We start from the raw sequence: 27887 nt of genomic DNA on the forward strand, positions 1-27887 counted from the left end.
TACTCTACATGTCCATCTTTGCTTTTGTAGAAAAAAAATAAATTTTAGTAAAGTTGGTTTCTTTGGAGAGGTGACCTAAGTCAACTTCTTAAGACATTCTTTGATGGTAATATTGGCATACATGATTCTTGGCTTCCTTTATACTCCACATGTCCATCTTTGCTTTTGTAGAAAAAAAAATAAATTTTAGTAAAGTTGGTTTCTCCAATATTTATATTCGACCAAAACTAAACGACACAAACAAAGGATGTTTATAAGCAATATTACCACATGCGTATCAACCCATTAGTGGGAGCAAATGAAATTATTATACAACAACATATTTAAAATACTTATATATTAAAATATGATAGAATTTAATTATTTTTTTCTTACTCTAATAAATGTGAAAAGAGATTAATGTCATAAAAGAAAAAAAAATGGAGATCAAATAATTAATAAGTTAAATTAGTGAAATTATAATTCTAATTGATGTTTCCTTAAAAAACCGTGCAAAAGATAACATGACAAGTAAAATGAGTTAAACTAATAAGACTTATCAAAAATTCAAAAATAGTAGTACTTCATTTAAATAGAAAATCAAATTTCTACTTTGTTTCATTTTAAACATGTAAAATTAATATAATAATTAGAATTAGAATTATCCAAGTCAAAATTTGATAAAAAATAATAGGTATTGTTTAGGCCCAATCTACATACATTAACAATAGAATATTTTACACCTTTAAATTAATCGAATTAAAATTCAAAGTATCAACTGATGCTTAAATATTGCTATTGTTTTATCTCAAAGAGAAGGAAATAATTTCCTTTTAAATAAGTCTTCTCTTTTAAAAAGTATTAATAAATTTTTGCCAACTTTGTATTTGTAGCAAATACTAATATAATAAAGTTTTGGATGCGGAGCACAAACTACAATGTTATATTAATCGTGTTTTGAACATAATATATATATATATATATATATTACTTAACTACTATATAGAAAAGCCGGTTTATAAGCAAGATCGTCGTCCGTCCTTTGGTCCCACTTTTTTATTTAAGGATAAAAAATCCTTTGTGGTCCCACCCACTTTTTTATTTAAGGACAAAAAAAATGACATTTTATACTTTATATTACCAACTCTTCTAAAAAGTAGATAAAAATACTTTATTATATTTCTATTTTTCTACTATATACAAGCATCGGTTTATCCATGCTTCGTCGTCAGTCACTCTTAAAAAAAAAGGTGGACCCGATACTAAAAACGCCAAGCAATATTAAAAAAAAAAAAAAAAAAAAGTGGACCCCACCCTCTCCAAACTCATGAAAAAAAAAGTGGACCCCATATTAAAAAAAAAACAATGTCAAAAAAAAAAAAAAAAAACTGCACCCACATATTAAAAAATCAAACAATATTTATGTAATTCCCAAAGTATCCCCATCAAGTCAATAATAGTGGATTCATTGCCACATGCATATTAACCCATTAGTGGGAGCAAATGAAATTATTGCACAGCAAAAAATATGGACCCCATATTATTGCTTTTCTTCAAAAGGTTAAGTAGGCAAATACATACAATTTCCTTTCTTTTCTTATATTAGCCTAAGATCTAATCTAGATATTTAATTGTTGTATTTGCTATTCCGCCATGTCATTTATTTGTTATGTTTACTAAAATAAATATACTTAAAATATTTATATTTTAAAATAAGATAGAATTTAATTACTTTTTCATTTTTATTCTTACTCTAATAAATGTGAAAAGAGATTAATATCAAATGGAGATCAAATAATGGATAAGGTAAATTAGTCAAATTATAATTCTAATTTACGTTTCCTTAAAAAATCATGCAAAAGACAACATGACAAGTAAAATGAGTTAAACCAAGAATATTTACCGAAAATTAAAAAATAGCATTTCTTCGTTTAAATAGAAAATCAATTTCTACTTTGTTTCGTTTTAAACATGTAAAATAATAAGTATTTTACACCTTTAAATTAATCGAATTAAAATTAAAAGTATCAACTGATGCTTAAATATTGCTATTGTTTTATCTCAAATAGAAGAAAATAGTTTTCTTTTAAAAAGTATTAATAATTTTTTGTAGCAAACACGAATATAATAAAGTTTAAGATATGGAGCACAAACTACAATGTTATATTCATCATGTTTTGAACATAGTATTTTATTATCAATATATATATATATATATATATATATATATTATCAGTATCCAAACACAACTACATATACATAGATACACTATAATCCAGAGTGTTGGGCGCACGGGCATAAGCCATCTAGTATCATCAAGAAAAACCACAGGAAAAAAAAACGTATTTCCTTTACACCATCGAAATAGAGAGGCGAGCAAGGAGTTGAGATATCATATTGGTATATTATTTATCCATGAGGAAATGTCTACATGAAGACATCAACATAACTCGAGAGAACTTCGTCAGGAAAATTAGTTTTTGATTCTTGGGTATTAATACGCACCTCTTTTCTATTTTGCAAAGTAGTGCTTCCCTTCTATGATAATTATATTACATATATATACTTTTGATATCGAGTATGTTGAGTTTTCTTATTAAAGAGTAGATAAAGAATTTCCATTCAAATAAAATGCTCACTTACAAATATTTATTGCCATGCGATTTATCTCATACTTGCCTTTTGATTTTTAGTCATTCAAGGCTGCCCGAGTCCGTAAGGTACCTATAAAGAATTTAAAAATTGTTTATTTATTAGGAATGCTATTAAATATGCTTTTTTGAAAATAGAAGTTGGAAATCAAAACTGAGAAATAAGAACAACTAACACTCTTGTAATGAAAATTTATAAACTATACAAAGATAAATAATCCCAGTTGTTAAGTTAAGAAGCTTTTTTTAGTTGTTCGTACGAGAAACTACGTTTTATACGCATAAGAGGCCAAACTTCAAAAAACTTCTCTGCTTTATGCCACATGACATTCTTTCTTAGTAAACTAATTTTTGCCGAGAATTCAAATAACACAACACTCGAGAGCAGAAGATGGTCCTTTTCCTATTCAGTATATTTTTTCATTAATCACAGGGTAAAAAGCTAGTGAATATTGTGATGACATTTCTAACTTCTTAATAAAGCAAGGTGATAAATTCAAAGAAAACCCAATCTAGCTAAATAGGCATCAGTTATAGTCCAAGATATATGCTAAATCTGTATATTGAGAGTAGTATGACAAAAGAATTACGGAGGATCAATGTTCAATGCTATACGAAGAGCAAGATTGATTACAGAGAAGAGGTTAATAAATTTGCTGGAACGTGCTATGTTCCTTTCAAACACACTGGTTGCATCAATGTTCTTCTCTTGTTATTACTCTTTCTGTTTCGGCGACAAAAAAAAAGAAGATGCAGAAAGAGGAAAACCAAATATTCAAACACACTATTACCAAAGAAACATAAAAGCGTAAATGTGAATATAATTTTAGAGGCAAAATGAAGATGGTAAATCATTGAAAATCTAGATTCTATATCAATAATCTCATCGAATCAAATGCTTACTTGCTTATCCAAAAAGAAGTAGAGTAGAAACGAAGCACCACTTAGATATTCGGGAGGCCAAGGCCAAACGCATCGGGGAAAAGCAAAATACAGGGAATGGATGAGAGAATTAAGTCTGTAAATGTAAATGTATTTGTGCTTTATATGAACAATTTTCCATTGAAAACATCAATCAAATGGAGAGTACAAATAAGATCCGACCCTCAGGTCTCTTGGAAATCTGTAGATAAACTGATGAAGAGAGCTGCTAATGACACGTAGATCACAGGTATTTGATATTTAAGGTCGAGGGTGCACATACATATTCAGAAAGTACAAATTGACATTACTTATTTACCCCTGCCTGACATCGTATTTTCATATTTTACTGTGTTCGTCCTACTAAGTGTCATTTCTATATAGTAACTAGACGGTCTATGCCCGTGCTACACTTTGAATTATAGTGCATCTATGTGTATGTAGTTATCTTTAAATAGTGATTATATATATAGAGCATATATTATGTTCAAAACACGATTAATATAACATTGTAGTTTGTGCTCCGTATCTATAATTTTATCATATTAATGTTTGCTACGAATACAAAATCAGCAAATTTATTAATATTTTTTAAAAGAGAAAACTTGTTTAAAAGGAAACTATTTTCCTCTCTTTGAGACAAAACAATAGCAATATTTAAGCATCAGTTGATATTTTCAATTTTAATTCGATTAATTTAAAGGTGTAAAATACTTATTATTTTTTATCAAATTTTAATTTGGATAATTCTAATTCAAATTATTAAATTAATTTTACATGTCTAAAACGAAATAAAGTAGAAATTGATTTTCTATTTAAACGAGAAATACTATTTTTTAATTTTTGGTAAATATTATGGGTTTAGCTCATTTTACTTGTCATGTTGTCTTTTGCATGATTTTTTAAGAAACGTCGATTAGAATTAGAATTTGACTGATTTACCTTATTCATTATTTGATATCCATTTGATATATATTTTTTACGACATTAATCTCTTTTCACATTTATAAGAGTAAGAATAAAAATAAAAAAGTAATTAAATTCTATCTTGTTTTAAAATATAAATATTTTAAGTATATTTATTTAGTGAACATAACAAATAAATGACATGGCGGAATATCAAATACAACAGTTTAATATCTAGATTAGATCTCAGGCTAATATAAAAAAAAAAAAAAAACTGTATGGTTTGACTACTTAACTTTTTGAAGAAAAGCAATTTCATTTGTTCCCACTAATGGATCGATACGCACGTGGCAATGAATCCATCATTATTGACTTAATGAGATACTTTGGAAATTACATGAATATTGTTTGATTTTTTAATATGGAGTGCATTTTTTTTTTTGGACATTATTAATTTGCACTATATATATATATATATGTATATATATATATACATACTATGTTCAAAACACGATTAACATAACATTGTAGTTTGTAGTCTGTATCTAAAACTTTAGTATATTAGTGTTTACTACGAATATAAAGTCTGCACTTTTTTTTTGACATTATTTTTTTTTTAATATGAAGTTCACATTTTTTTTTTTTTGCTTGATGTTGTTTAGTATGAGATCCACCCTTTATGAGGTGCACTTTTGTTTTTTGGACATTATTAGTTTGTACTATTTTTATGCATATAATATATATACATACATTATGTTCAAAATACAATTAATATAACATTGTAGTTTGTGCTACGTAAACTAAAACTTTATTATATTAGTGTTTGCTACGAATACAAAGCAAGTACTTTTTTTTAACATTATATTTTTTTTTAATATGGGGTTCACTTTTTTTTTTTTTATATTGCTTGATTTTGATAATATAGGGTCCACTTTTTTTTTCCCATGAGTTTGGAGAGGGTGAGTTCCACTTTTTTTTCTTCCTTTTTTTTATTGCTTTTTATCTATTTTGCCTATTTAATTAAAATCGAAAGAAAAAATGTATATATAATTTCACAAATTTGTGTGGATATTTTAACCAACATTTTGTTGGTCCTAAGCAAAATTTTAGAATAATTAAAGTAATAAAGTAAATAATCCTACAATTTTGTCAAGTATTGTTAGTATTAGGGCTTAATACATTGTTATTTTTTTAAACTTGCCAACAAATTTTATTTAGACACTTAAACATATGTCTTTTCTAATTAAGCACTTGAACACATGATAAACTGTTACTCTTAGATACTTCAAACTTAAATTTTGAAAAACTTTCTGTACGTATTCTCAAATGTTTATTATGTAAATAAGTTAACCATTTAAAAAAAAAAGTCTCCTCATTTACTGATCAACCTCAATTGGAACATGCTTGATGTGTTAAGCATAGTATTAATTATGATATATTTTTTTTAAAATATAAAGTACTATGAATCTAGCATTCAAATTTCTTTTTACCATTGTATAAAATAATAATATAAATTAATGAGGTTGATTTTTATGCATTATTGTCCTAAAGGTCATTCCTTCCAATTTCTTGCTCATAAGTTGAATCTATAATTTTATGAGGATGAATTATTATGCGTTATTATCCTGAAGAACTTACTTTCCAATATCTTGCTCATTAGTTGGATTTATAAATAAATAGTGTAAATCATTATTGAACAAAACTAAGTGTGTAATTTATCTTAACCGATATTAAAAAAGAATGTTAGCATGATACAATATTTATTTCAATACTTACGTTCTTAATAAAATGATGCATAATAAAGTATTTGTATCATTTATGTCACTGTAATGAAAAATATTATATATAATTTTAAATCAGAAGCGTATTTTAGACTATCCTACGAGGATTTAGTTTTAAATTCTTTTACTGAAGTTTCTTTGTTTACGATTTATAGATATATATCAAATCAATTTAAATAAATAATTTCCTGTCCCAAATAGTAAAATGGAAAATTGTTATGTTTGGCTCTGAACATCAAGCTTGTGACAACTCAAAGTTTTCCAATATAATATTACATAGAGTTCATTAATATTTTAAAAGGGATAATTTGCATAAAAAGAAATTCTTTTCCCTTTCTTATTTGAGATAAAATATTGTTAGTAGTAAGAATTATGAACTAATTTGAAAAATAATGCAAGCAGTCTATTATAAGAGATTAAATTTCGATTTGATCAATTTTAAAATGTATTTTTTTTTTCATTGTTATAAATTGGACCCAACGCACACTTATTAGTTTATCAAATTTTAATTTGGTAAGGTTGGAACATAAATCAAATTTTTATTATTTCATAATATATAAATTAAATTCGAATGCCTAAATGACACAACGTTCAAATATATTTTCTATTTAAATTTATAATTAATCCATTGGTTTACTTTAATTGAAAGTAGCAAAATAGAAGTATAGAACAATTCAATTAATTAGAAAAGATATCATGCTAATTTTTTAGAAAGAAAGAAAAAAGAATTTGAATGGTCTTAGATTTTTGAATGCTACTAAATAGGGCCCACAGTCGGGACCCACATTTTCAGAAATGTGCATGGATATCATTTGCTCCCAATGTGATGATACACACACTGACACATGTCAATCTGAAAACTCATAGCCTGAACTTAATAAAGACTTGGATTAAGTAAAATGACGAAATTGCCCTTGATGGACGACCAAACCCACCTTGGGCCCACAAACGGACGACGAAACAGTGCCCAAAGTGGTGCTTCTATATAGTAGTAATATACGGTCCTATAACTGGGCGTAAATCCTGGACTTCACTGAAATGAAACGAATTTTAATCCTAGCACTTCCCGTTTGATTTTCTAAGTCCCGAATCATGAACCTAGCTTAGTTTAAAGGTACGAGGTGTAATAAGATGACCGAGAAGACAAATCAATATTGTTACTTTTAATATTTAATATAAATGATTTGTAAACATGGTTGCTAAATATATCTATCAACTCATGGATATTTTCTTACAAAATATAAACTTATGGGTCAAGTTTTACATTTACAAAAATTTAAAATCATGACGTGGAATCCCAAATCATACCTGGAATTCCAAATCATATCTTTTTGGAGAATTTGGGATTTGAAATCATGATGTTGAAGTTGAAATTTTGTGCAAGTTGCATAAACAAACGCTCATTTGAAACACCTACTAATATTCTCTCAGTCCAATTTATGTGATATAGTTTGACTAGACACTAAGTTTAAGAAAGAAAATAATATTTTTGAAACTTTTGGTGTAAACAAGTCATATATATTTGTGTGGATATAAATTATTTCATTAATAATAAAAGAATTTTTTTTAAGTTAAATTATTTCTAAATATAAAATGTATTACAATATTAGTTTTGCAACGGACCAAAAAGGAGAGCTATGAGCAACTAAATTGGAAGAGAGTAAAAGAAAGTAAGAGGGTATATTTTGACCCTATGCCTTTTTCTTTTGGTTGGGAGTCGTCCTTAAAAATTTATACTCGGTCACAATATCTGAGTGTCCTCCTTTGTCATCCATGGCAGCCCTTTGTGTACGGCTTCCTCTAACAAATCTAGGATTCTCACGCACAAGAAAGCCTTTAAACATACTGCGCTGCTGCTTTTCCACATTAACCGAGACCCTTGAAGATGACTTATCTTCCGAAAGCAACAAATGGAAGCCTTTCTTAAAAAAGAAAGTTGTGATGCGCGTCGGATATGTGGGCTCTGATTATCGAGGTCCCTCTCTCTCTCTTTTCCTCCACACACAAGCTGTAATTAGGACTGAATACCTAATATATGACAAAGCTGCTGTTTAATGTAGGTTTGCAAATGCAAAGAGATGAACATCAACTATCCAGTAAGATGAATTCTGAATGTATCTTATTCATCAAATGCTACAAACTAACTTATAGTATCAAGAAACCAATGAAATGGGTAACCTATTTTGCCTGCTGAGATTTTGTACTCTAGTCTCCCATAGTCCATTCCAGCTAGGTTACACCTTTGGGTGCAATAAAATGGGCATAAATCAACTAGTAACCTGATTCTTCTTCCTAATATAATGGAATATGTCAACTCCTACTAGGAGTTTAGTTCCTAAAAGACCACCAACATATCCCTACCTTAAACTGATGGTTTGTAACATAGTTTTACCTGGTGTCAAATTCTTATAGTAAGCAGACACCGCGTGTCTCTGAACTTGAGAAAGCCCTCCTTTGTCAAAGGTTTGATGAGGATATATGTTGCTTGGCCTTGATTTTTGCACTAAGCTATTCGAATATGCTGTCATTTATAAGGCTGTTGCTTTGGCTGTTCGGGGGTAATAGGACTCCTTTGTAGCTTTTATTTGCTTGCTCTAAATTTACTCAAGCAATAGCTTAGATTGACATGCATAGGCTGTTGGTGCAATAAAGACTGTTTCTAGAGTGGTAGTGTTATTATCAGGTGTTCTTGGATGACCACGAAATAGCACTTGATCCCAATATGAAAGCAAATTCAGTGGCACTCTTCCTTTCGTCTTGGTCCGCTATGTAATCATCCATCAACATTGGTTTTCCTCCTTCGGTGTACAGCAAACCATGGCTGGTTATGCCTCACAAATAGCTTAGAATGTACTTAGGTGCAAGGAGATAAAATTTGTTTAGGTTTGTCCATATACATGCTTGATAAGGCTGTTTGCGTACATATGTCAGGTGAGTGTGCTATGCAGCAGACTTCCTACTATCTGTTTGTAGTTCGATCAATTTTTTTGTGTTATGGAAACCTTGTCTAATTTCATGGTAGGACTGGATGGTGTGCAAATTGGATCACACTATGATTAACTAGCACTTCTTACTCATATTGGACATTGGTTTTCAGCTGTCAATTGAAAAATCAGACACTTTTTTTCACTCTCCTATTTCTATCCTTTGCTACAAGTCTTACTTGATCTTTGTCTAATATCTTCATTTTTGTCTTGAACACCCATTCTCCTAAACTTTTTTTGGCCTTTGGCATTGTTTGCGTGCGGGCTTTTAGTGGTTGACATCTCCTCATTTTATTGCTTAATTTGATGCTCTCTGACATTCTTTAAGTTTAAAGAAAGAGAGTCTGTCTTCTTCGGTTACCTCATAATTTACCATCCAAGCAGATAACTCTTTGGTGAGGTCTCGGAGTAGCTTTGCATGACAAGTTAAACCTCCTTAGGCTATTCTAGATCATGCTGCTTTCTCCACAATAGGTTTGCTATTTGTCATCAGTATTTTTTTTGTATATGATGCTTTGCTTCGTCTCGTCCCACTGCCAAAGCTCTTCGTCATAAAAGATTCCATGCTAACTATGCTCGTCGATGTACTGGGGCTGTACAGTTTTTGTAAGCTTTTTACAATTTTCTAGCCAAGAATCACACACTTCTCTCCTTTGTCATTTATATCTTCGCTTTTTCATTTGATACATGTGCATAAGCAATGGAAAATAAATTTTTAAATGAGACGAGTTAAGTCTTTTTCCATTTCAATTTTCTTTAGGTGTCAATGTTCTACAAAGTAAATGTTGGACTCCTGCTGAGAATGTGCGCACTTCAATTTGCTGTGTCAGGCTATAGTTTCTTTGGCTCTTAATCCCGGTAGACTTCTCACCATGTTCTTGATTCAATTCTCCCTTTCACTCACTTCATTTTGCTGTGGAGTGTAGGTCGGCGATATCTATCTCTTAATTCCGTTAAACTCATAAAATTTTGAAAAATACTTTTAGTCATACTTTCATATGTCTGTGTGTTGCTGAATGGTCCTTCCAGCTTCGTTATTTTTTGAAGTTGCTTTAAACATCTTGAAGGCTTCAAATACTTCGGATGTTTGTGCAAAAATTACTTTGAGGTTTTCTTCTTCTTCTTCTTCTTTTTTTTTTTTTTTTTTTTTTTTTTTTGAAAAAGGTAACAGTTAGTCTATATATCCACAGGTATACTACATCAAAATATGTAGTCCCCCTTCAAACGTGTTACATCTTGCATATTGTCCTCCTATATCCACTAGATTACAACCAATCTAAAGCTCTAAAACTACCTTCTGTTTGACCTAACACCTCCTGTTTACACAAAAGTAATAAAGAGCTATACAATTCATCTTAAGTTTCTGAATGCTGCTCTGCTCGTCTTCAAAACATCTCTGATTTCTCTCCTTCCACACTGTCCACCAGATACTTGCAGGGACAACCAATTTTCTTCTTTATTCAATCATAAATGTTGCAAAATACCTTTTTACACCATTTGAGTTCGAGTTATAAACCAATATATTTTGTGGACAAGTTCTAGCACTTCTCCTGATTTTTGAGTCCCTCCTTCTCAGAAAAGACTCCTGTTGCTTCCCATGACACTGTCTTCTCAAATACCAGATTCTAGTAAATAGGAATACCAGTAACTATGTTCTTCTACTGAAATTTTTTTTACTCCTCGAAAATTCAAGTCTCCATATCTGAAATGCCCCAACCAAGCTGTCTTCTTTATGATCAGTAAAAGTAAAACCTGGCTGTTCAACATGATTGCTTACAAGTAAAACATGATTGCACATAACATCCTTGAATAACTTGATAGGCTTCTATTAGTTGATGCTTAGAAGTAGGTCCTCACTGCATGGTCAAAAGAGTATATAAGAGACTGACTTCAATTGTATCATTTTGGTCAATTCTGGTATGACATTTCCTATTATGGGAAGTTTTGAGTTATCTCCAAATTTCACATTGTCTTTGACGATTCTCTTAAGCTGAGGAAGTTTTCTTGTTAGCACGCATATGGTTACTGCAACCCAACTGCCACTTGTCTTTGGCAGTTACCTCTTTCACTGTTTTTCTTTTCGAACCTCTTATACTTGAGATGCAGGACAGAGTGAAGTTAAGTTGAAATTGGATGGGACTACATTGCCTAAATGTAGACAACTAAGATATTTAGGTTTAATGTTAAAGTAGAATGGTACGATATAAATGAAGAAGTTACACTTAGAATCAAAAAAGATGGTTGAATGGAAAAGTGTTGTCGGAGTAATAAGTGATAAAAGGATATTTACCAGAGTAAAAGGCAAATCTTATGTAACGGTAAGACCAACAATATTGTGTGTGAGGGAAGTTGGGACTGTAAAGTCGAAAATATACACTAGATAAGTGTTGCAGAATTGTGGATGCTAAGACGGATGTGCAATCATACAAGATTAGACAAGATTAAAACTGATCATATCCGGTAGAAGGTGCAAGTATCAATATTGATGATAAAATGAGAGAAGTTTGTTTGAGATGGTTTGATAATGTCCTACGTCGAACCCCAGATGCACTGATTTGTAAGTGTGAAACCAGGGTGAATGATGATTTCAAAAAATAAGTGGACCTAAAATCATATAGAAGAAAATTATCTTGAAAGAGTTATAATCTTTTGGAGTTTGTGTGGATCTAGCCAAAAAAAGAAGAAGGACAGAATGGAAGGAAAAGGTCTACATTGGCGATCTTGGTTCGATTAAATTTTATTCATGTTTGTACGCTTACTTTAGGTCTAATGATTGCTAGTATATATATATATACTAGTTACAGCAGACCCGTGCTAAGCCTGGGCCCAAACTCACAATATAAAAATAATTTTTTTATTAAATAAATATAACATGTCACATTTTTCTACTGCATAACTAATTTAATGTATTTGCAGGTTAATGATATCTTATTGATAAGTTTAATAATTATTAAACTTTCTTCGTCACACAATTAGATGATTTTAAGAAAAAAATATTTATAAGGAAGAAAGTTAAGTAGAAAAAATGAGCAAATCTCAAATGGACACAAGTGATTCGATATGCTATACTAAGATGATAAATTATGATAATTCTAACTTGCAGCGATCATAAATCGAATAATAGTAATCATTCTTTCACCACATTTATCTCTCTCTATACTTTATCAGAGTAAGGATAAAGGTAAAAAAATAATCAATTATTTCTTGATTTTCTAAAATAACAAATATTTAGATAAAATAGACCAGAAAGACTAAGTAATTTTTAAAACTATACCTGAAAATCATTTTAGTACAAATCTTTTTAAACACATAATAAAATATAAATATAAAGTAAAAGAAATGCCTACATGTAAGTAAAAGAATTTTCAGTCTCAAATTTCATGATCCGAATATAAAGCAAAAGAAATGTCTACATATAATAATCTATAACAAACGAACCATCAAGAATAAAATAAAAAAATTGGAGAATAATAAGCAACAAATGAAAAAGGAAAAAATGAGAGAGAAACAAGAAGCAAGAATATCTAGTTATTTTTTAGGCTGATAGATAAGATCAATAGAAGAAAGTAACAGGAGAAATAATATAGGAGGTTCGACTGGTTTTAAAAAGTAGACCATAAGAACAAAAAGTAAATTTAATTCAAAAAATAAGATTAGGACCTAAAAGTACTTAATTGAAAAGTTTGATATTAATTTGGAAACTTTTTTGAGGACTACAAAAGCCCTTGGGTTGTCCCTCATATATAGTAGTAATATATATACCAGTTGTTATAGAGGTGATTTTTTTTCCTCGTCACCACTGCCCGGCAGTTCAGCAACACAACCAACTTCAGCCTTCACGCGCACACACTCGTTTGACACCTAGTTTAATTTCGGGACAGTAAACAATGAAAGGGACACAAGCATTTACAGGCCAACGCCCAACCTTTTATTATCTCTTAGATATATAAAGGGCTCACTCGAAATTGGAGGCTTACAAAACTGAATAGCGCCTTAGCCAAATTTTGCCTACTAAAAGGAAACCTGCCACGGGCAGTTACAAGCAGCTAAGTCAAGGTGCTTGGGTGTTGGCAAGACAACCTTGACGAATGTCAGTGGCAAGGACAGGCTAAGTTGCTCGGACTTGGGTGTGGGTATCCGATACGGGTGCGGATCCGAGTGTGGGATTTGCCAAAATCTAAATTTTAAGATTCGGGAGTGCGGATCCGGGTGTGGGGATTCAACTAAGAAAATTCAAAATTATAATAAGTAGAGCTATAAATGTTGAATTCTCGGTTTCTCTGAAACACGAAGCAACAACAATGAGACAAGTACTGTAATATTGAAGGTATGTCATTTCCCTTATCTTAAATCTATTTTATCTTTAATTTTGAGAAATCAAAATCTCAATTTTCCCCAAAATTTGTTGATGGACTCCGGTCAAAGTATCCGGACTTGGTTGATCGTGTCTCGGATGTATCCCGCTCCAGCTCTCGCTCCCGACCCATGTCGAGACGGGATCGACACCAAAAACGGAGAGTCCGCACAACTTAGAGGACAGGCGCATGGCACCTAACGGGCATGCGTGCAAGCAGTGCGACGACTCAGATATATATACACAAACACACCCTCATATAGGTAGTATATGAAAAACTATTCTAATTTGGGAAAATTCTCATATTAAAGTCAAAGTCTTAACTTACCTCCGTCCAAGCAATGCTCTAACCCTCCACCATAGCCTTTCCACTTCCGAAATCCACCAAACACCCGAAAAACCGAATCAGGGGTTTCAAGGTTAATGCTGGAGCCAATTAAGGATTATCAATTTCCCACCTCCAATATGCTGATGATACCCTTGTCTTTTGTGATGCAGAGAGTGAGCAATTGAAGTACCTGAGAATTATCTTTATTCTATTTGAAGCTATTTCTGGACTCCATATCAATTGGGGGAAGAGTTTTGTCTATCCTTTTAATGAAGTTGCTGATATCAACAATTTAGCAAATATTTTGGGTGGTAAAATTGGAGAGTTACCTACTACTTATCTTGGAATGCCCCTGGGCGCTAAGAGTAAATCTATGAACATTTGGAATGCTATTTTGGAGAAGTGTGAGAAGAAGCTTGTTAATTGGAAGAGTCAATATCTATCACTGGGAGGTAGATTGACTCTAATCAACAGCGTATTGGATGCATTGCCAACATATATGATGTATTTATTTCCAATGCCAGGGGAGATTATTAAAAAGCTGGATACCATCAGAAGAAATTTTCTGTAGCAAGGCAATTGTGAGACAAAGAAAATTCATTTAGTAGACTGGGAAATTGTCATCTCCAACAAGCAAAGAGGTGGAATGGGAGTTAAGAACCTGAAAATTCACAACCAGAGCCTTTTACTGAAATGGCTTTGGAGATTTGCATCAGAGGAACAGTCTTTGTGAAATAAACTATTCTATCTAGATATGGGATGGAAGATCAATGGATTACCAAGGAAGTAAAGAGTCCTTATGGTGTTGGCTTGTGGAGATCCATCAAGAATTTGTGGCCCAAAAGATGGCATAACTCCAACATTAGAGTAGGAAATGGAGGGAAAACACATTTCTGGCATGATATTTGAGTTGGTCAAAACTCTTTGAAGCATTTGTTCCCTGAGATTTACAATTTGAACCAACAGAAGATGGCAACTATTTTGGAAGTTAGGGATAATTTTGGTTGGAATCTCAGTTATAGGAGATTGCTCAATGACTGAGAGGTGGAAAGGTTGACAGAATTTTACAACACTATTGAGCAGTTCAAAGATTTTTCCACTAATGTGGACAGTCTAGTTTGGTTGAAGGAAAAGAAGGGGATATTCTCCGTCAAATCAGCCTACAAATGCATTCATAACAGATATACTCAACTGGGATTCTGGCCTTGGAAGTTGATTTGGAAAGTTTAGATTCCTTACAAGGTGGCATGTTTTACTTGGTTAGTGGCTAAACAGGCTGTTTTAACTCAAGATAATGTGATGAAGAGGGGTCGTCAACTATGTTCTAGATGTTTTTTTTTTTTTTTGTGAAACTGAAGCAGAGACGATTAATCATCTGTTCTTACACTGTAAAGTGGCAGAACAAAAAAGGAAAATGCTCTCTGCCACGGATCTCGAGGTAAGTTTCAAATCCCCATCCTCCAACACTCTCTCTCCTCCAAACTCAACGCAGGTCATCGGAATCTCTTTTCCAACCTGAATTTCTGAGTTTCTCTCTCTTCTAAACCCTCTCTGATCTTCTCCATCTTTCTTCTAAACTTTGTCTCTCCTCAAAACCCTAACCCTTTCTTCTCCATCTTTCTTCTAAACTTTCTCTCTCCTCAAAACCCCAACCCCTTCTTCTCTAGCCCTTTTCTGAATTTTCCTTCTAAACTTACTCTCTCCTCAAAACCCTAACCCCTTCTTCTCCAGCCCTTCTCTGAATCTTCTCTCTTCAAACCCTTCTTTAAATCTAACCGAACTCATTACTCACCACCTGCGACCTCTGCTGCCCTCATAACCGACCCTGTCAAACCTTTCTTCCTTCATTATGGGGGAAAATATTTTTTTCATCAGTGGGGATAAATCTTTTGAGCTAAAAAACATTGGGGACAATAAGTTCAAATGGTATTCTTTGATAGAAAGGGGCAGGAGATTTACAAGCAAGATCAATATGGATGCACATAACTTAAGATGGGTGTGTGAGGCACTTATACAAGCATCAAAAGGTTCTGGTTGTCTTTACAGAAGGTGGGGAAGAAAACAACAACACAATCTTTACAGAATTTATCAAAATTTCAATGCATATGGCAGATTTGTTCGCATAGAAGTTTGGCATGGTCCATCCAAAGCGGCAGTGTCCCGGAGATTAACTTCAACAGTGGGTGGACAGATATTGCGGAGAAAATCTTACGATTTCTGGGGAAGAACATCACTTCAGGGCCACGACCTCCTTTAACAAAAACTTATCATGCAGCTGCTTCCATTGATAGTTGGCCGGAGCTCAGCCAGTCGGCAAATAGGGATGCTGAGTTTGAGAAACACCCTCTATACAGAAGCTTAGTGGGTATCTTTAACGATCCATTCCATCACAGCCCAAACTCGGAGATAATCAGGAAATGGTTTATCTCTAGATGGAAAATCACTGCTGGGATCAAGGTCACTCCAATTGATCATAATTGTTTTCTCTTTGAACTTCCTTCTAGACAAGAGGCTGTGCGAGTAAAGGCGGGGGACTGATTTTGGAGTGGCAAACACCTATCCTTCTTTTGGTGGTCGCCGAAGTCCAATTCATCGCAATCCGTTGCAGATAACATGTGGCTGAAAGTTTTTGATATTCCGCTGAATGTCATCATATACCTTCGAGCGAATTGAGAATCAGTGTGGCGGTTTCGTAGGAGTTGACGAAGACACTAAAAACAGATCCCATTTCTTTTGGGCTCGTATTTGCGTTGCAAGCTCAGGCAAGAAGTTTCCGGCGAGTTTAAATTTTGAATTAGATGGACGGGTCTATGATCTTACAGTTATTTCAGAGAAGCGGTCTTTTCCTTTAATTGCTGGACAATCGAAGGGTTTGCTTAGGCTGAAAAGCAGATGGGGCCAGCGTCTTGTGCAGAACCACGTGGCATCTACGCTAATAAGCCAGATGCGCAGCACGTGAGGGGTCCTGCAAAGATTCAAATCAATTCAAAGGATTTAGCGGCTAATGGGCCGGCCCAAATCAAATCAAATAACCTAAGCAAAAGGAACTTTTATAAAGGGAGCACCTCAATGGCCTTGAATAGCAGCTACTATTCAAAAGGCCCAACAAAAGGGATACACCACAAGTGGCCCATCAAGTCCCAACACTGGAGAGCATCTGTGTCCAAACTCGACCCATGCAGCTTTAAACTGTCAACTTCTCAAATCACAGAATCCTTAGACACCCTTGCGTTGGAAGTTCAAGCTTCGAAGCTCAGGGATTTGGAAAATATAGAGGGGGGAATTTCTCAATTGGAAGCAGACAATGAAGCTGATGGGGCAGACTCTTCGTTAGGTGTATGCAGTCCAAAATCTCTCCAATTCTCAGACTATTCTCCTCAGGAAGAGTCGGATTCTGATTTTTCTTCAATCTCCTTCAATAAGTTTCTTCCTCTAGATTGGCATGGCGAGCTTCACAATCAAAAAATTGACATTCCGGAGGTGGTGAAAACTTCTAAATGGACTAAATTAACTATGATGAACGCATGCAAAGTGTTGGGAGTGAATGTTGCAAGTTTTAAGCATGAATTATTCGACATTATTTTGAGAATGGAGGAAAGGAAAAAAGCACAGCTACTAGTATAGAACAAGAAAACAGGGGAATCCAACAAGAAGGGGAAAAATAAAACAACAAGTGAACTCAAAAAATTGGACTGGGGACTCCAAGAAAGCAGTAGGAAAAAAGAAAGGGGCAGGTCTCAAAAGGTTCTCTCTAGATTAGAATCAAATTACTCAGCTAGAATGTACAGGGGCTTAATGAAAAGAAAAAGAGAAGCACTTTGAAATCTCTTATTCACAAATGGGGTGTAGATATTATATGCTTACAGGAAACAAAAATTGAGGAATGGAATTCTTCACTAATCAGTCAAATTTGGGGGAATAGATGGATTTCATGGGCAGAACTCAAAAAAAAAAAAGATTACTTAACGAAGTCAAATAATGCTATTGGACTTAATTTCCATAGTTCAACTCTTGGTCAAAGTCAAAGTAAAACCCCGAAATCAAAGTCAAATCCAAGTTACCTATAACCCGATGAATCCAAATCTATACGTAGATTCCATATGAAGTTCATTTTAGTATTCAAATCATCAAATTAGTGTTTCTAGGATTTATGTCAAATATTTCAATTTCATCTTTCAAATTCCATGTATGAATGATGAATCTTAAGGCGAATCCATGATATAAACTCAATTTTAACTTTTAGAGGAAATCCTTGCTCAAAACCGACCTCCTCAAGTCTTAAAATGTTGAAGAATGAAATAAAAATCACGGAATGAGACTTTTTATACTTGTCAGAGTTTTGCCTTGCGCCATAGCCTGTGCGATGCACACCATAAGCCCAACACAGGTAACTTGTGCTCGCCCATCGCCTGTAATAGACCCTGCGCAGGGCACGCACCAAAGAATGCCTTTGAATATTTTTGCAATTTTCCAACTTGTTCCGTGATGCTGAAACCTACCTAGCCCCTTGGGACCAACCAAAATAATATCAACAAGTCCCAAAACATAATACCAACCTTTCCAAAAGGGAAAGCGAGATTTTTATGCCAAGAGTAAAAGATAGCTAAAAATGTCAAGATAACCTAACTACGCCTTAAGAATACACTTAGACCAAAAATGAAAAGACACTCCGGAGCCAAAACGGCTAGACGTTTAGAAAACGTCTAGGCGTTTCTTTTTCAAACCCGTGTTATCTCTTCTGGTTGTCTCCATGATTTACAAACATGGAGACGTTTTGCTCCACATATTCAGAAACGGCTCCACGATTGGAAAATGTGGAGACGTTTTTGCTCCATGTTTTTTCCCAGCTTGGATTTCTTCTGCCTCTTGAAGCCAAGTTCTATACCTTAATCTTCCTTCTATTGAAGCAAGATGTAGTATGAAGTGGACTTCTCCAAGTGGTCCTTTGATGCCTCCCTCTTCAACATAAGTAGTCCCAATGCTTTGCTACAAGTGAAGGGTCTCGAAACTTGAGCACCACCTTTCACGCCATGATGTGGTTGGTGAGGATTCATATGGCCAATCCAACTTGTTTGGATTAAGGTGTAGTTGTTGATTTTATAATCGAGAAATTTGATGTTTACAACTTCAAAAGTTAGTGGTAATGGGCTCACCACCTACCCTTCTCTTAAATAACACTTGGTTCCATAGCCTATGTTGCTCAGACTTTTTAAAATCCTTGCCGCACCTGTGTCAACACGTGGTCAACTTACCTTGGGTGTTTTGACACATCTATGACTGATAAGTATAGATTGATTGAGTGTTTGCTATGATTTTCGGGTTTGTGTCATATATAGTTGTATAAAGTTTGAGAATGTTTTGCTATTACACGAAATATCTTATGGAAAAAAATATTAGGTGTTTATAAGGAATTAAATTTTATTAGTTTTAGTTCAATAGCTTTAATTAATAGAGATACATTATATGTAGTAATATACATTTATTGGCCGTATCCCAGCAATCCATACCCCCGAATCCTAAAATTAATCCGACCTTTAGATCCGCACCTGTATCAGATACCCACAACCGAGTATGAGCAACTTAGTCCACAACGTGATTTAAACCTTTGACGTGCGCCTAGCACACATCTCGTGATGTACTACCTTTGCTAGGATGCAAAGGCTTCTATTTACATAGTAGCTAAATCACATATTCACTCTTTTCCTGTACTAGGGGATTTCACTTTTAAACCAGTGTAAATTTTTTGTTTGCTGTTATTCTGCTTGCTTACTTGAGTGGAGACTTGATGGGCTTGAGAAACCTACCACAGCTTTTTGACTTATCACCTTGCTGCCTTATCTTGTTTGGCAAGGTCATTATTAAAGACAAGTATTTGTGATTGATTCTTTGACTTCCTCAAAGCTTTAAACTTGGTGTAGAGAGCCAATTCAGAGTGCCTGAAGTTGCTACCTTTAAGTACTGGAAGAACCTTGGTACTTTTTTCATAGAGTCCCATATGTGCTTGGAGGTGTCTGTGCAAAGAATTATCTCCAAGATCAAATGATCTATTGCCTATAGCCTTCGGATTTGTTAATTTCGACTAGTCTACAGAGGCCTTTTGTGCTCCTGTTCACGTGATCACTTGTGGTTAACTCCTAAAGCGATTTCCACTTTTCTTTTGATTTTGGAAAGCTTTGTATCAACACACTCCAATGGTCATCACAACCATCAATTGTGGAATGCAATGCTGGACGAAGCTTTCAGATGCGATGAGAGAGAGTGTGGGCTTATAAAAACATTGTTGCTGCAATACTAATACAGAATAAACATGTTTTAAGTGTTTTCAAAGTAATTTATAATGGTTCTGGTCTGGGGTTGGATACTCAATTTTTTTGGGCAATTGTTGAATGCTCAGATTTTTTCACATGGTATCATAGTCAACGACATATATTATCTGTATCTGTTTATTGCCTTTTGCTCTCTCTCTCTCTCGCTCTCAACATAGTCTATTGGTTGCTCTTAATTTCTCTTTCTCAGCTTGGCCCATCGAGACACTAACTCTACAGCAAGCATATTCCTTAGGCTCTTGAGCTACTTTTCTCCTTGCATCAGGTCCACTATTCAGCCTGCTGAGCCTGCACAATCTGCTGAATGCTACTCTTCAGCCTGTTGGATCATTTTGTTCTTCTAAAAGATTAAGCCTATGAAAGGGAAAAACAGAAAAGAAAAAAGAGGATTTAGATTCACGTGTAAACCCTAGACCCGGTTAGGCAATATAAATTGCCCACATTAGTTGTTAAAAGGTACTTTGGTATGGTGCCCACTCCCCGCTATGCCACTTGTTGCCAGAGTTCAGATTAGAAGCGCGAATTCTTGTTCATATACCAATTATAAATTAAGCCGGAGGATCAAAGAATTGAATATCACAAGACTGAGAATAGATTAACTCCGAATGTGAATATCTATCAAAATCTAGATATAGATGAACCCGAATGTAAATATCCATCACAATCTTTTTTTTTGAAAATGTAACATTGGTATGTATTGACTTGATCAGTGCATAGTTTGCACTGGAACCATATTTACAGCAAAAGTGAGAAAGCTGATCCAAAACTCTGAAAATCTAACAAGAGCTTAGGATTTCAATTATGGATTCAGTCTCCTCAAGGTAAATCTGTTTGCACCAAAAACAAAAAAGTTTGACGCAATTTAGCTTGATCTTTTGTACATCACTACTACTGTCTTCAAAGCACCGTGAATTTCTCTCTTTCCATATTGTCCACCAAATGCAAGCTGGGACAATCCTCCATCTATCTCTGTCTGAGGCTCCTATTCCTGCCTCCTACCAAATATGGAGTAGATTAGTAATCCTATTTGGCATTACCCAGACAATGCCCCTGAGATTCACAAAGATCCTCCAAAGCTGTATTGTGATCCAACAATGTAAAAATAGATGGCTGACTGTCTCACCCTCTTCACCACACAAGTAACATCTGGAACAAAGAGAGAATTTTCTCTTTTTTAGGTTTTCTTGAGTCAGTACTGCTTCCCTTGCCAACAACCATGTGAGACATGCAACTTTGAATGGTACCTTCACTTTCCAAATGTGCTTCCAAGGCCAAAGTTGCACCTGCTGGTTACTCTGGTTCAAAAATTTGTATGCTGTGCTCACTTTGTAAATGCCTTTGCTGTCTTCTTTCCACCACAATTTATCTGCACCTTCTTGTGTGCCTTTAAACTCTTCTAGTAGCCTAAAAAACTCTGTCAATGTGTTGATTTCCCAGTCATTGAAGTTTCTCGTGAACTGAAGGTTCCATCCATGATTGTCCCATATCTCAGCTACTTTGTTGTGTTGGTTTACTGCCAGCCCATGAATGACAGGAAATAATTCCTTTAGACTAGTGTTTCCCAACCATTTGTCCTCCCAAAAAGAGGTTTTGTGACCATTACTCACCTTAATGGTGGAATGGTTCCACAAGGAAGGCCAAAGAGCTCTGACATGTAACTAGAAAACAATAAAATGGGCTCAAGATCAGCTATATAAGCTTTCTACTTTTTAAATAAATGAAATTTCTCTCATATATACTAGGATTCAGTTCTTAAAAGATCTAACATAGAAAATATAACACTTTATCAAAAGTTAGTTTTTCTGCATTTCTCAATTACTTCCCACCTTCTATATGAGGAGAGAGGAGAAAAAGAAATGGAATGGAAGTGCTTTGTCTTTTTTCCTTTTCTCCTAGAATTTTTCTTTCTGGCATTTATGATTTTGCTCGACTTATGATAAGCATTGGCAAAATTCCCTTTTTCTTGATTTTTGGTGGTCTTATTAATTGGGTTTTCACTTAATGTTACACATGATATTCTGCATAGAAGTACAACTGGAAATGGCTTATACTAATAAGGGGCTATTTAGTGTTATTTATGATTAACATATTCACGAATTGTAACTTTAATCTGGGTTGCTGGATTGTTTTACTTGGGAGATTAGCATTTGTGGTGTTAAAGTAAACATATTACCGAGTGAATTGAAACTTGAAGGGTTTAATGTATAATTATAGCTGTAAATTGGGTCATTGGTTTCATGGATGTGCTGGGTTGGAGGAGAATTTTTCTTGAAACTTTTCTTGAAATTTTATTCAGGAGAATTACACCTGTGGTAATCCTCTATTCTTCTATTCTTTTACCTGCTGCATAGAACTTGACTTGTATACATGTTCCGTCAGCCTAGGTGTCATGTCTGGGGTTTCACTAAACCATTACAGTTCTGTAATGCAGCCATTGAAGGTGAACTGGAAAAAGCTATATTCAAAGCTGGTGGTATTCGAGACAGTAATTTTGGAAATTTATATAAAATCGGCTGGGCGAGAAGTAGTCGAACCGATAAAGGAGTAAGCAAGAGATCTACAATAACTTGCTCATCACATTTATTTTGTTTGCCCCCTAAAGTTATATCTGCTTTTGCCATCATGCTGATTTTATTTAAAAAATACATATTAGGTTCATTCCTTGGCGACCATGATATCTCTTAAAATGGAGATTCCTGAAGATGCATGGGAGGATGATCCAAATGGGATCACTCTTGCTAATTGTGTGAACTCATATCTTCCAGAGAATGTCAGAGTTTTCAGTATTCTACCGTCCAAAAAGTTAGATTCTGTCTTTATTTCTGAATTGGCTTGTGACTTTCACTTTTGTTCATGTCAAATTGATAACCATAAAAAGAAGCACATTTACCTAGAAACTTTTGTTCATCCTGTTCTTAGTTAAGAATTGAATTTTCATTATCATTAACTGTGAAGGAAACACATGTAAGTTTGCATGTAAGAAAAACTTGTAAATGTGCAGATTTCAAGCTTTGAAGTGGAAAAAAAAAAAAATCTCCTTCCTTCCCTCCTTGGTATAGCATGTATGTTTATTCGGCTAACCTGAAAAGTTAAACAAGCAAAACTCTTAAAGTAAGAAAATACTCCCTAATGTGCTTCATTGGTTGGAAGGCTACGACATATCATCAAAAGCATCCTAGTGTAGACTGTTATGTGCATTATGTTTTTTATCCTTTCTGCTGATCAGTTGTTCAGTGCCTTATGTTTTGGTTAGTGCTGAAGTTTATTGTGATATATGGGTAAATCTGGGCCCTTGATGCTAGTAAGGAAAGGAATTGCTCATCTCTGTGTTCTTTTTGAGTCAGTTCAGTTATTAGTAGGTGGAACAGCTTCCTTCATTACATTGTTTGATGATATTGCCATTTGAGCCACTTAACAGAGTCTGTATGCTGTCTTTGATATGTCTTTATTCAGTTTGAAAATGATATAGCAGTTATTGTTTTCTCTCTGAGTCAGTTCAGTTATGGTTACTTCATTTTTAACGAGCTTCAGGAGGTTTGATGCTAGAAGGGAGTGTAATGCACGCAAGTATTGTTATCTCATTCCTGCTGAAATCATCGGGATAAAGAATGATTCAACTTCTTCTGAAATCGATTACCATTTAGCCAATTTTGATGGCATATTGAAATCTTTCGAGGTATTTTCAAGTCTATCAGATTGCTTCTCTTCTTTTAATGGTTGTGCTTCATGTTCTTCAGTTCTTTTCATATTCCTCCTTTTGATAAGTGGTTTTGTATCATGCTCATCTGGCATTCCTTACAAAACTTCAATTTTGCTCCTGTCTGTACCTTCAACAGTTCCTAAGTCAGACCATAATGAAATATTCTCCATGTTAGTCCTTGGAGGACTGACTTTAGGTTTCACTCATTCACTGGGGGAAAGAGTTCATGAAACTTCACCAAATGTTACTTGCTAGTTCAGTAGATGAGTGATTTAATTTTTCTGATATCTAATCGCTTTTCGTTGATAAAAAACAATTATTCTGCTCTCTTCACTTGATGTTTCTGAACTGGGTTGCAGGGAGAACATCCTTTCCACAATTACACAATACGATCCAAGTATAGGAAACAATCTCCTGCCAGAAAATCATTAAAAAATGAGAGTCTCTTAAAAAAAGGGAGGCCCTCTACTGAGGAAGAAACATCTGGGTGTGAGGAAAGCGATGGAGAAGAAAACTGTAGAGTGAAAGGGGTTGTGACAATTGTTGAGGCTGAAAATCAAAATCCAGCAGGCAACTGTAATGGGAAAGTCAGTCATACAAAGGATCTCAGTTCTGTTTTACCAATTCAAGCAAGATGGCTCCATGAATCCGATGCAAGGGATAAACTTAGCTCTGCCCATTTCCGAAGGATTTTTCATTGTCATTGTGGAAAGTTGGAGAAGTTGCTCAGCATGAATTACGTTGAAGTTTCCATCTGTGGAGAGTCATTCATGTTACATCAAGTAATTCTCTTTGACTATCATTGTCGTGTTCATTCTTTCCAAAGTTTTAAAAGGGATCACTCTTCTTCTTGCTAAACATATTAATAATGCCTGGAAAAGTGTCCATTGCACAAGGTAAGCAAGGAGGTCTGTGCACTGGAAGAAATGTATTGTAGTTGCATTACCAAGATTCTCATTTTCCTTGATGTACTCATGTCAATTGGGTTGGACATGAATGTGAATCCTTCTAACGCATCCTGCAAAATACACCAGATCTTTTCTTATTTGATACACCAGAATTTGTTAGAACTTGAACATACGTAAGTCGTATACATAACTATATGGGAGACTCGTTCTTGAGTCCATGCATGAGCCAAAAGGATGGCCAATGATTTTTCGATATCGCAGCTTAATGACCAAGCAGAATAAACTGTTGCTTACTTTTTTGAGTTTCACTATATGCAGCTGTTCCTTATCTTTACTATTCAGTTACATGTTCTTTGTTGTGATCTGTGTTTCTTCTTGATAAGATATGTTGTATACGTCTAAGCCTAAATTGTTGCTCTTTTTCAGATACGCAAAATGGTAGGGACAGCAGTTGCAATAAAACGCAATCTTCTACCACCTGATATTTTGAAAATGTCGTTATGCAAGTTTTCAAGGATTATCTTACCCCTAGCCCCATCAGAAGTTTTGGTTTTGAAGGGGAACAATTTTGCTTTGAGAAACCAACCTGGCAACATAATAAGACCTGAAATGTTGACATTGTTGGAATCGGAAGATATTATCAAGGCAGTTGATGACTTCTATTACTCTACAATGTTACCTCAGCTGTCTAAATTTTTGGACCCTTCAAAATTCCCTTGGAGTGACTGGGTAGAAATACTGGACGCAAACACAAGCATTCCAGAATCCCAAGTGGAAGAAGTAAGGGTTGCTTGGAAATTGTGGAAGGCACAGTATGATAGCAGAACTAAGTCTCCATCAGTATTGGCTCAAGGTACGTTACCCTTTCTCTCACGCATTATAACTAAATTCACTAATTTGATTTTGTGTTGGGCCCTTCCCCTTTCCTAGCTTGCTGGAGTTTAGGGCCAGTTCAGTTGTGTGTTAAAACAACAAAATATGTTTCTGCTAGAATAGGTCTTCCTTTTATGTGTTTTGCAGCATCTTGTATCACACTGGCTACTTCTTGCACAACTTCAATTGGTGGTTTTTGATGGAAATGTATTATTCAAATGGTTTGTGTTTCTCCTGTGCAGAGTCTGGTGTCTTCTGATGGTTAAGTTGTGGGAGAGTGAGTTGTGTCAACCAGCATCAAAGATTAGACCTCTGATGAGGTATTTGCTAAAACAAGGATGGAAATTCTCAACTTGGAGGACAATCTAACCAAATCCATTCCGGTTTTTCTAGTACAACAGATATTAGCTCTAAGAAAAATGATCGACCTTTTGGGCATGCAGTAGAAAGCATGTCGAGAAGCCTGTTCCTGATAGCAGAAATGCAATTAGAGGTGAAGTCAGGAAATTCAAAAGTTAGTTAGCAACATCAGCTGTTACTTGTAAGTGAGAGGAGTTGGTTAGGCAGTTTCAAGTTAGTTCATTAGCTGTAACTGCTCGAGTTAGTAAGTAGATATTTTCCATTGTATTCAACAACTATAAAGCATTGTATTGTATGGATTTCAATCATCAATATACAAATTCATAATTCTTTCAACTGCTTTTCTCTCCTCTTCTATTATAATTCTTCTTGTTGCATTGAGCTGTCTTCTTTCTTTTTTTTTTTTTTGTTTTTTTTTTGTTTTTAATTAAGGTCGCCCATTGGGCATTTTATTTCATTAAAAGTTAACAGCCCAGTATGGGGCTAAGCCCAACCCAGGAAAATCAACAAAACAAAATGCAAAGAACATGAAAATGGAAACAACACTCCCAATTTAGAAACCCTAGAAACTTCTTCATCTTCTTGTTCATCCATGTCCAAGGTCCAAATTGGTTGCTGCTTGTAGCTGAAACGACTGAGATCAGTAAGTATCCAACTCTTGATTGTATATTTCAGCTTTCTTTAGTAATTTTTGTTCCCCATTTTGCTGGTACTGATCCAAATTTCTCGTTTTGTGCCAACTTTGTTGCTGTCTATTCCCCTTCTCGTTGCTGAACTGAGTGTTGATTATTTCACCTTTCTATTCCTCCATTGCCCGAGCTGCTTCCAGATTCCCCACATCTGATTTTCAATCTGGTAATTTTTGCTCTCTTCCTTCTTGCTTCTGCATAAACTTGTTCCTCCGGATGTGTTGAAAGTTCTCTCGCTTGATTTGCTACTTGTATTTGTTAGATTTTCCTCTTCATGTTCATTCAACAACTTGTCCTTTCCTTGTTTTGAGCTTACTTTGACTTCAATTGAGAATTGGACAGTAGATTGAGCATCTATTGACACTAATACCACACAAAGTCCAACCCTCAATTGATTCAACGTATACTGAAGAACAATTTTACTTGTTTGCCTGCAATGATAGCCTTGATGTGCACTGAATTTGTGATTCAAGAAAGCATTTTCTTTTTGATAAACTTGTTTTTCTTCATGCTTATGTATGTCCTCTCTTTGTGTTCTCCCTTATGCATAGTCCCGTTTGTATGTACTGAAATTTGTGCCCTATATTTTCGGCTCTCTCTTCCTTGGAGGTGTTCTCCCTCTCCTAGCCGCCGACCTGTCCGATGGTGAAGATGCGCAGCTCCGATGTCCTAAATTGTGTTTGTTGAGCTGGTTTCGCATAAAGTTCAGATGCGCAGCTCTGATGACTGAAGTACCTCCGACGATGAAGATGCTCAGCTACGACTTGAAGATGCGCAGCTCGGATTTTCGATGAGTGTCTCTGCTTTCCTCTTTTGGTGTTTTTTCATTTTCCTGAATATTCAACTGAAATCCTTTTTTTTTTTTAAAATTGTGTAACCTGAATTGATGTTTGTGGATGATGCATTGAAGATATGTTCTTGAACTCCCAGATTTTTTCTGTTGTTCCTGTAGCTCCTCCGTTGCCTTGCTGTTGTGAATTGTTCTTTTCTACTGGTGGTTTGGTTGTATGTATACGTTACCCTCTTTGTTAACTTTAAAACAAATAAAGTTGATCATTGTCTATTTGAATGAGCATCATACGATGTTAATACCACAAATAGACTTTCAACCCGCCTTACTTGATCAA

The 27887-nt window shown here is 34.5% G+C and overlaps 1 protein-coding gene across 5 annotated transcripts; it reads left to right on the plus strand.

Moving 5' to 3' along the window:
- Positions 1-7924: 7924 nt before the first annotated feature.
- On the plus strand, positions 7925-26407 carry LOC132631626 (putative tRNA pseudouridine synthase). 5 transcript variants are annotated; one of them, XM_060347268.1, is made up of 8 exons: positions 7925-8213; positions 8299-8411; positions 22649-22774; positions 22884-23032; positions 23762-23906; positions 24290-24712; positions 25265-25691; positions 25954-26407. In XM_060347268.1, exons 1-8 carry the CDS (start codon positions 8012-8014, stop codon positions 25968-25970), a joined length of 1602 nt encoding a protein of 533 aa, XP_060203251.1. In that variant the 5' UTR covers positions 7925-8011; the 3' UTR covers positions 25971-26407. The 5 variants fall into 5 exon arrangements, with proteins under 5 accessions (XP_060203251.1, XP_060203253.1, XP_060203252.1 ...); XM_060347269.1 differs by having other exon boundaries at positions 7927-8213; positions 8299-8334; positions 22662-22774; XM_060347271.1 differs by having other exon boundaries at positions 8051-8213; positions 8299-8334.
- Positions 26408-27887: the final 1480 nt, after the last annotated feature.

The sequence above is a fragment of the Lycium barbarum genome, chromosome 3 (assembly GCF_019175385.1).
Source record: "Lycium barbarum isolate Lr01 chromosome 3, ASM1917538v2, whole genome shotgun sequence".
In the NCBI taxonomy this organism is placed as follows: Eukaryota; Viridiplantae; Streptophyta; class Magnoliopsida; order Solanales; family Solanaceae; genus Lycium; species Lycium barbarum.

Bases quoted from the DNA above. Each gene is read 5' to 3' on its own strand.
- LOC132631626 (XM_060347268.1), top strand. From the start codon at position 8,012: ATGGCAGCCCTTTGTGTACGGCTTCCTCTAACAAATCTAGGATTCTCA. The intron at 22,775-22,883 runs GTAAGCAAGAGA...AATACATATTAG, and splicing joins GTAGTCGAACCGATAAAGGA to GTTCATTCCTTGGCGACCAT. The intron at 23,033-23,761 runs GTTAGATTCTGT...AACGAGCTTCAG, and splicing joins AGTATTCTACCGTCCAAAAA to GAGGTTTGATGCTAGAAGGG.